The sequence below is a fragment of the Pollachius pollachius genome, assembly GCF_949987615.1.
Source record: "Pollachius pollachius genome assembly, chromosome: 16".
Taxonomy (NCBI): domain Eukaryota; kingdom Metazoa; phylum Chordata; class Actinopteri; order Gadiformes; family Gadidae; genus Pollachius; species Pollachius pollachius.
The window spans coordinates 20,018,168-20,028,230 of NC_136949.1; the positions used below are offsets into that span (position 1 = coordinate 20,018,168).

The following is a 10,063-nucleotide window of genomic DNA, read 5'->3' on the forward strand; positions in this document are numbered from 1 at the left end:
TTAAAAAATGTCACAGTTATTAATTTCCAGGGCTTATGTATTATGATTTTACATAACTGTATTCAAGTAAAGGTTTTTTTACTCTCAAACTGTTTGTGATGTTTCCTTTTGATTTAAACACAAGTATGAAATGTACGACACTTATCTCAAAAACAAAGCAGAAAAAATGTTAAGCAGAAATTACACAAAACAGATATGCCCATTGCAAGAACATGGTTTATTACTCAATGTCAGATGTTTTCATCTTCTTGACGCGGACAACCACCTGGATGCTCTTCACAGATGTCTGCAGGACCTGTGCACAGATTATGGAGCATACACGCAGACACGATGAGCATGACTTCTAAATCCAGTCTACCAAATGCCTTTTCTACCACTACTCGGCCTCTGCTTATCTTAGAGTTGTTCAGTTGGTCCTGCATGGTGAGGGCTCCGTTGTCCCTCTTCGGGTCATGATGCAAGGGTAAGCTTGCCCAATATAGGCACTATCCCCGAGCAACATGAACCTCCCCATCTTGTCGTTCCAGTTTTCAAGAAAAGTGGATTTTCATAGAATTCTTGCATCATGCACCTTGCCAGGTGCACCAACAAATATGTCACGAAACCTCCCAGTCTCATCCACGATCCCTTGCAGAATAACAGAGCAATATTGTTTTCTGTTTAAGTAGTCCCCCCCCCTCTGGTGTGTGGTCTTTGTATCTTTATGTGGCAGCCATCAATGGCCCCAATAATTCCTTGTATGCCACTTTGTGTTGAAAGCAGCAGAGGAGGCTGTCTTCTCACAAATGGTGGGCCAGCTGACAAAAGAGGGCACCATCATGCAAAAAGCTGAGAGCACTTCAACAATACATCTATGGGCTGATGATTGTGACATGTTAAATTTCTCTGACATTTCACGAAAACTATTCTGATTGGCCAAATACCACAAAAAAAGTGCATGCTTTTGTCTCAGAGGAATCGAAGAAGGGCCTCCTGTGTGCTCTTCATTTAGGCCCAGCTGCTTCAGTAGGTAAGTTATGTAATCAAACTGGGACATGAGAACATGAAGTGTATGCAATGGCGGTTCTACACGGGGGCCCACGGGGGCCCGTGCCCCTGTGGACATGTCCCTGGCCCCCCCTGTGGCCCCACCGTGCTGACCAAATAAAACAATTATGAATTGATTATGATTTTACACGCGAGTGCCAAAAGCGGAACTAATGCGACGCAACATTCTACACGGGTAAATTAGAGCGGCGCACCCAAACGGCGCACCCAAACATTGTTGCTGCACGTTCTACACGGGTAAATTAGAGCGGCGCACCCAAACGGCGCACCCAAACATTGTTGCTGCACGTTCTACACGGGTAAATTAGAGCGGCGCACCCAAACGGCGCACCCAAACATTGTTGCTGCACGTTCTACACGGGTAAATTAGAGCGGCGCACCCAAACGGCGCACCCAAACATTGTTGCTGCACGTTCTACACGGGTAAATTAGAGCGGCGCACCCAAACGGCGCACCCAAACACTGTGTTGCTGCTGCTCGGTGAATGCGAGCTCAGCAAATACTCCTGGAGAAAGAAAGGAGCTACGATTTCTCCTGTTGCAAAAGTCGAAGGTAAGCAAAACGATTTAATCTTTTATGTGACTTGTTGTTCTTGTTGATCTTCCCGTGTTAAGTAGGGAGAGATGGTTATGCAACGAAGTGTAATGCATGCCCCTACGATTTTTTCTTCTAATAGCAGCTATCATGAAACGAGGAAAGAATATAGCATCCTTTTTTGCCCCAGTAAACAAAAAAGTGAAAGAAACAGCAGTGAGAGAAACAAGTCAAGGTATTGAGAGAGCTGAGGAGCAGGAAGAGGGAGAGTCGGAGGAGGTTGGAGAGAGGGCATGTGATGAACGTGAGGGCTCTGACACAGAGAGGGAAATTTCAGAGAGTGAGAAGGATGAAGAAGAGGGTGAGGAGGAAGAAAACATACAGAGACAGAGAGAGAAACAGCCAGAGGTACAGCAAGTAAATCCATGTGGATCAAGTACTGCAGGTTTGTGATGAAGAAGGTTATTTCTGTTTGCAAAGTAGTGCAATTACAATTTCATTGTAGGTCTACTGTGTATCCTTAAAATTATGCTTTCTGCTGTAAATTCAATTTGTGCCAATATGGCACAAACTTGAACTACATGCAGATATACATGCGTAAGTAAATAAATGTTGTAGTTGTGCTCTATGTTTACTGTACATCTTTCTACAGATATCAGCAAGTCCAAGAATGATGCACCAGTACAGCCGAACTTGAATATATTCCCAACCACTTTGATGGGGGACAGAAGACGGTGCTTCAGGCAAAACTGGTATACTCTTCATCCATGGCTTGAGTATTCTGTCATAATGGACTCTACATATTGCTATGCATGTAGACATTTTAGCACACCAAAGGCCCCTGACACTGTTTTTGTTTCAACCCCTGGGTTTAGAAACTGGAAAAATGCAACTATGAGAAAGGCAGGGTTTTCAGTTCATGCAAAGTCTGAGCGACACAAGTGTGCGATGATAGCATGGCGGGATTATCAAAGTGCTGTTAAAAATGATGCAACACTAACAGATATCCTTAACAAAGAACACACTAAACAAGTACAAGAAAATCGGGCATACATTAAAACAATTGGGGAAGTGCTGTTACTTACAGCTACACAAAACATAGCACAAAGAGGGCATGATGAATCTGAAGAGTCCAATAACAAAGGAAACTTTAGGGAAATTCTTAGCACAGTTGCTAACCACGACCCACTTGTTAAGAGAAGATTAACTTCTATTAACAATGCAAAGTACACAAGCAAGATCATCCAGAATGAGGTTTTGGGTTGTTTGGCAGAAATGGTTTGTTCTGAAATCATAGAAGAAGTGAAGAACAGTGAGGTTTTCAGCATCATGGCAGATGAAACAAAGGATGTTTCAAAAAGTGAACAGATTTCTTTCACACTCAGGTACTATTACAATGGGGCCATTAAGGAGAGTTTTCTCCATTTTGAATCTGCAGAGAGGTTAGATGCAGCAAGCCTAACTGGAAAAATAGTGAACTTACTGGAAAGTTACGGCCTGAACTACAAAAATAACCTTGTAGGCCAAGCATACGATGGCGCTGCCGTTATGAGCGGTAAACATTCAGGGGTTCAGGCAAGGATCAAAGAACAGGCTAAATTTGCCTTCTACATTCATTGTAGTGCACACTGTCTCAATTTAGTGTTAGTTGACGTAGTCAAAAATGTCCCAGAAACAGAGGAGTTTTTTTCTTTGTTACAGAGCCTTTATATTTTTACCTCTGGCTCATATGTGCACCCAAAATGGCTGTCTCTCCAAAAAGAAATGTATGGCAAAACAAGAGAGTTGCAACGTTTAAGCGACACACGTTGGGCATGCCGATTTCTAGCACTACGCAACATAATTGACACTCTACCTGCCCTTAAACGACTACTGCAACAGATTGCTCAAGAACGCCACGGTGAAAGAACTGTTGAGGCCCGAGGTCTTCTGCCTCAAATTGACCTACAATTTGTTGTGCACCTTGTCACTCTTAGTAAGATGTTTGGGGAGACAAAACTACTGTCTGACATGTTACAGTCACAAACCGTTGATCTGGCTAGAGCTGTTGACTTGGTAAATGCTTTAGTCCAGACATTGAAAGACCACAGGCAGGAGTCTTTCTTTGATAAGTTGTGGGATGAAGCATTGACTATTTGTGAGCACTGTGATTCTGCACCATCAGTGGCAAAACGTCAGACAATGCTGAGCACTAGGCTCAGTGGCTACTGCACACTAAGCACTGTTGGTCAGAGGGAGGTAGAACGTGACAAAGCTATGTTTTGCACATCATTTTTCTATCCTGTAATTGACAGCATGCTCAAGGAGTTGAACAGACGTTTCTCCAATACCAACTGTGAGCTCATGACAAGCATACAGTCTCTCAACCCCCAGAGTGATGCCTTTTTAAAGGAGACAAATGTTTTTTCATTTGGCCGTTTGTACAATGCAGACATTGATGATTTAGGGCATGAGCTCCATCAATTTAAGAGAGTTTTGGACAGAAAAATACAGAGTGGTGAAATTACAAAGCCATGCAATACAGTTGAGCTGGTTTGTTTTATTGAGCCATACAGGGAAGTTTTCTTTGAACTCTTTAGACTGTGCAAGATTGCCGTAACCCTTCCTGTAAGCTCAGCCTCTTGCGAACGCAGTTTCTCCACACTGAAACTGATCAAAACCTTCCTGCGGTCCACCACTACTGACATGAGACTCAGTGATCTTGGTGTCCTGAGCATAGAGTCCAGAAGGGCCAAGGCTCTGGATCTGGATGCATTTGTGGACCGTTTTGCCAGACAGCACAACCGCCGTATCCTGTTGTTGTAGTGTAGTGTTTACATTAATAGGTAATGTCACGTTTTTATACCCTTTGTTGTACCCTGGAGGTTTGTTCACATTGAATTGAAACACTGTATTTGTACCCTGTACTGTATTTTTCATTTTTCTACGGCCCTACCTCCTTTAGCTTCAGGATTTAGGGCATGAGCTCCATAAATTGAGTGGTTAAGTTAAAAAGCCATGCAGTACAGTTGAGCTGGTTTGTTTTATTGGGCCATACAGGGAAGTTTTCTTTGTATTTTACTGATTTGAAAATAAAATAAATAAATCTTTAAATATCATTTTGTGCCTTTTTTTTGTGCCCCTCTGGTTGAACACCGGCCCCTCTTTGGCCCCCCTAGTAAAATTTGTCTAGAACCGCCACTGAGTGTATGAGTTCCTAAATTACGGACATATTTTAAAAAAATGAATGCCACATAAAAATACAAAGACCACACACCAGAGGGGGCGGACTACTTAAACAGGAAGAATAACTACTCTGTTGTTGTAATATTGATTGACATTACATCAGGACAATTTTGATGTATAAACATGCAATTTGTTTACTGTCATACAGTTTTGTGCCATTTAATAGGGGAAGGGGTGTAAGAAGACAACACGTAGCCTAGCCAAATGGATAGACATATTTTTCTTTAGATGTTTTAAGACTTTTTCAAAGCAATTTTGCAATGAGGAAGGCTACAGTGCATAATTACCTCATCCGTCGTTTGGCCTCTTCCATCTCGTTTGTGTATGTAAGTACACTTAATTGCTGACAGTCAAAATGCCTCTTCAAAAACAAAGCGAGTATCAGCTTAGCGCGGCGGCCGTCCATGTTTTCTGCTTGCATCCTACTTCAAAGCCCGGAACGCTTTGAAGTAAGAGCTAGTACATTTAAGTTAGGACAAGTCCCACATCCCATTGCTTTGGTTGGGCTCTGGAACGCACCATAAGGCTGCATCGAAAGGTAACGCGTCTGCTGCGATTTTGGATCCGTAAACCTCAAGCTTCGGTGTGTCGCATAGACGTCATCGTCTTGCCGTCCCTCCCCTTTCTGTGATTGGTTCCCTATCTCAGGCGCAAATCGGATCCATGGAATCCAGGCTGCCTTGCAGCGCGAAATGAAATGGCGCGCAAAGCATTTCAGCATGGGTATACCCAGGCTAGGCATGCTCCGCCTCATCTTCCTTTTTTTGGTGGTCAACCAGTGCCACCCAGTGGCCTTGAATATGTACTACAGCGTTTCTACATCTAGATTTTTTTTTTTTGCATTGAGTCCATATTTAAGGAGAAATTCATGAAACACTGCCAAGGAAAACGGAGGGGAAAAGATCATTTTCGCTCGTGTGGATGGGGTTCTAGACTCTGTGATATCTGTTAGGGCTCTAGGATACAAATTATAAATCTATGAACAATATTTGGCCTTGTTTTTGAACAATCATCAAATGCATGACTGAAGCCTTGTTTGGATGTCGTGCAGTAATTAAAAGGTTATTTGATGTGGGAGACGGACCGCAGTCTGTTAAGGCACCAGGTCGAGGTCAAAATTCCCAGACCTGTTGGTCAGTCGTTACCATTGATCAGGTCAATGACCTACCTTTGTTTTCTGTGCTATTATTTTGTGGTTGGGGATAGCATTACAAGTTTGAAACTTGGGAAATGGCTGTAAATAGTCAGTTTCTTTCCTTCAATTGCATCGATGAAAATGTGACCCTGAATAGGCCCCAGAAAAGGTGCTGCGTGCACACCCTCAACTTCCCTCTAATCTCCAAGGTTATCTGGCCGCCCTGGTCAAGACACCCGCAAGGGAGGTGCAGTTTATTGAAAGCTAAAAAAAAGGCAGGACCTTTAGACAGATGTGGGTGGCCGACTGATGTTGGCTGCAGGAACTTCAGCAGTGTGGGCCATGGTGCTGAGGAGCACCACATGGCCCTCCTGGAGCCGGCTGGTCTGATGTTGGCTGCAGGACCTTCAGCAGTGTGGGCCATGGTGCTGAGGAACACCACATGGCCCTCCTGGAGCCGGCTGCTCTCTTTCTAGTTCAGAGTCTCGGCTTCACATGCGGGCCGTACCAACAAAACACAACTCCTGTGGCATTTAGCTTGGTTTACAACACTAAAACATGTTGCTGGTCAGAAAATTTGGGCCTCTAGGAAAACAAAGAAAACCATAAACAACAAGTTTCATTTCAACAGCTTTAATCATTGGAATACAGAGCAATACGAAATGCATCCCGGTTATGATATATGACATATAACACATGCACACAAATACACACACATATATATATATAAGATTGTTTAATTTATTGTATGATATCATCAGTGTAAATCCCATTGATTTCTGTTGGAAGACTCATCGCTCGTTGGCCGGAAACGGAAAGGGGGGGTGTTCACGTTTGGTTGTAGTCTTTTCGCTCGGTTCTAGCCCTACTGATGAGACGGAGAACCGAGTGAAAAGACTACAACCAAACGTGAACAGCCCCCCTTTCCGTTTCCGGCCAACAAGCAATGATTCTAGGAGGTATTCTAGTCCGCTGACCAAGCCAGAGAGCTAACGTTGGGATTGTACATATGTATAATTCGAAATTCGTCTCAGCCTTTATACCAAAGATACTCTAGGGTCTTTAGCATATAACCGCGTCGTCTGATTAGTTTAAGAATAATCACCGCTCCATTCGTTTCAATGGGAATCGCGCCAGTTTATACTTTCAAAATAAAGTGTACATGTTTATAATTTGAAATTCGTCCCAGCCTTTATACGACAGATACTATAGGGTATATAGCATATAACTGCGTTTTCTGATTACAGTTTAATGTAACAGTAAGCTGGCAACAGCGCAACTGCAAATTAACCACACGGAGATTACCATGGCAACCGGTCAAACAACACGGCTATCTGCGCGCGCATCCGCCGTGTTGTTAAACAAATAACCCCCCTATTGAACGAAGTTAAACCGAGTGAGCGTGCCGTTCACAGACACCAGAATGAACGAGTTCACGGTAACGTACATCAGGCAGTAATACAGTACGTTCAGTTCACGTTTGCCCAAAATATGAACGAGTTCATGAACTATCTTCAATGAACGCGTTCAGGCACAACACTGGATATCATTATTTTTTTATATGTAGTGGACAATTATTACAATGATACAAAAATTTGACAAAGATTTGTATACATTAGTAATTCCATTGTTACAACGTTTATTGAGGGTTGAATATACATGAACACAACTGATGAGTTATCCCTGTGGAGGAGAAATAGCAAGTTAACTTTAGACTGGATGTACATATGCCATTCAGCATTCATACTGAAAGTAAGTAAAACATCTTGTGTTTCGTCTGCTTCCTATACTTCAAAGCATTACTAACATCTCATCATTCTGAATCAACCATTACCCACAGTTCAATATGTATTTTTCATGAATCTAATCATACATAATTGAATCACATTGAGATGAAATAACTTGTAATTGTTGTAAGGCCACATATATCTTGGACAAGGGTCAGAGTGAAGGGTGCTTATAAGACAATTATTCTTATAAGTGTCAATTATTCACTGATTATTAATCTCTGAGCATGCACTGTACAGTGTAATGAATTTATACATACAATATACAAGTATTGTGTACTTACACAGCTTGGTCCCCTCCTGGGAAATAAAAAATACATCATTAATGTTGAATAATGAAATCCATGAATTCAATGTGTTATCTTAATGTACACATTACTGTTAAATAAGTAAATAAATTCATAAATAATTTGCAAAAGTTTCTAATTGTTGGAACGATTTACAAGGGTGCCAATCAGCATGATTGATGTAGAAGTGTATAACTTATGTATCATAACTCAAAAGCTTTAAACACATGGGGCTGGCAGATAATGAACATAATGGGTTTACCCAAAAGGACGGGTGTCCAACCACATCCAGGATCTGTTGGAGTGCTCCTCTATTGTGATGACAATTGAGCAGCTTCTCTTCGCGGAACAGGAGGTCCACAGAGAGAATGATGGAGGCACCCTTCTTTATTTCCGGGCCACGGTATTCACAATGTTCAGGATCAAAGGTGTGATGCAGCAGCACCAGGATAACTGGCTTACCATCTGCAGGTTTTAAATCAAAAGGTCATTTGTTGAAGGCCAATGAATTACCGCCAATTGTTGTACAATGTTGAAAGATGTTAACATAATGGTGCAGGTTTTGTTTGATTTAAGCATGGATAGATCCTGTTTCGGTCTGATGGATGTGTTCAAACCTGGACATTTGTCTTGAGTTTCCTGGATATCGATGCCAGCCCGGGTGCTGATCAGACAGAAGGCCAGGGTAAACTCACTTTCCTCCTTTGACACTTCAGTCTTGCCTTTTTTCTTGAGTTTGGTTGTAAATTCATTGGTCACAGCAGTGTCCCCATTGACAGTGTAAAACCTTCTCATGGTTCCGCTGCTAGACATGTTAACTATGGTCAGAAATGACAGCAAAGAAAGCCCAGGAGGCGTACATATCTTCAACATACATATTGGTTTCTCAATCACACAAATTACTGCCTGCAGTTTCACTGGTCATTTTCTTACCAGTAACACCTTGTGGAGCCCTTCTTAAACGAAGAGAAAAGAGAAAATATTAATGGAAGAGAACATCAATTCTATGCGTTAACAATGTTGTAACATGTAGGGATATGGACACACGTTATTATGGATACATGAGTTGCTCTCCCTCCTACATAAGGCTATACAATATATAATTAAACATAAAAAAAACTTCGCCATTTTTACCACACGAAGCATTAATCTGCGTTTCAGGGGGGTTGTGAAAACAACCACACAAAGGCGGAGGAAATCGTTTGCGGTCCTTGGCACTCCCCTTAACGTGCTTTGTACATTAATGAAGACATTTATACGGACAAAACAATCCTAACCATTGAGCCACGTACCCGAAAGTGTCACACCCGCCCTCTGCCATGATACTGCTCTGTCAAACTTCCGCTTTGCTTTAGCTTATTCTTTAGGTTTCGCTTTTGAGCGTGTGTGCGCGCGCGCGCGTGTGAGGGTGTGTGTGTGTGTGTGTGTGTGTGTGTGTGAGTCTCGTCTCTGAACCAATGACGTAGACACAGGCTGCAGTTGTGGGACCCTCGGATATGTAGGTGTGTTTGCCTTAAAGACCATCAAAGTGAGCCACTCACACTTCGGCGTGCCGTTAAAAGACAACTTCAACCTGGAACTTACTTTCAATTTCAAACATGTTTGTTGGGAGGCACGACGTGTAGTACCTAGCGCCCCCCACGGTCAGTACCACAGCGCCCCCCACGGTCAGTACCACAGCGCCCCCCACGGTCAGTACCACAGCGCCTCCTACTGTCAGAACCACAGCCCTATGGTCAGTACCACAGCGCCCCCCACGGTCAGTACCACAGCCCTAAGGTCAGTAACCACAGCGCCCCCTACCGTCAGTACCACAGCGCCACCTATGGTCAGTTCCACAGCGCCCCCTACGGTCAGTACCCTCCCCTACGGTCAGTACCACAGCGCCCCCCTGCGGTCAGTACCATAGCGCCCCCCTACGGTCAGTACCACAGCGGCCCCCTACGGTCAGTACCCCTCCTACGGTCAGTACCACAGCGCTCCCTTACCGCCCCCGTCTACCAGGGAGAGGATCCTACAGGGAGATACAACCCTGTCACTGAAACTGC

General features: G+C 43.3%; 1 protein-coding gene and 1 pseudogene across 3 annotated transcripts; both read right to left on the reverse strand.

The window, feature by feature from the left end:
• Positions 1-230: 230 nt before the first annotated feature.
• LOC307087640 (putative nuclease HARBI1) lies at positions 231-1,105 on the reverse strand (annotated as a pseudogene). Its single transcript has one exon. The product of its transcript is annotated as a putative nuclease HARBI1 (transcript).
• A 5,484-nt stretch (positions 1,106-6,589) lies between these two features.
• LOC307088364 (uncharacterized protein) lies at positions 6,590-9,418 on the reverse strand. Of its 2 annotated transcripts, none has more exons than XM_079754222.1 (6): positions 9,308-9,418; positions 8,949-8,968; positions 8,633-8,833; positions 8,278-8,480; positions 8,013-8,028; positions 6,590-7,624 (listed from the first exon to the last, which is right to left on the reverse strand). In XM_079754222.1, the coding sequence occupies exons 1-6, from the start codon at positions 9,334-9,336 to the stop codon at positions 7,581-7,583; spliced, it is 513 nt and encodes a 170-aa protein (XP_079610348.1). In that variant the 5' UTR covers positions 9,337-9,418; the 3' UTR covers positions 6,590-7,580. The 2 variants fall into 2 exon arrangements, with proteins under 2 accessions (XP_079610348.1, XP_079610347.1); XM_079754221.1 differs by having other exon boundaries at positions 8,949-8,971; positions 9,308-9,416.
• Between the last annotated feature and the right edge of the window lie 645 nt (positions 9,419-10,063).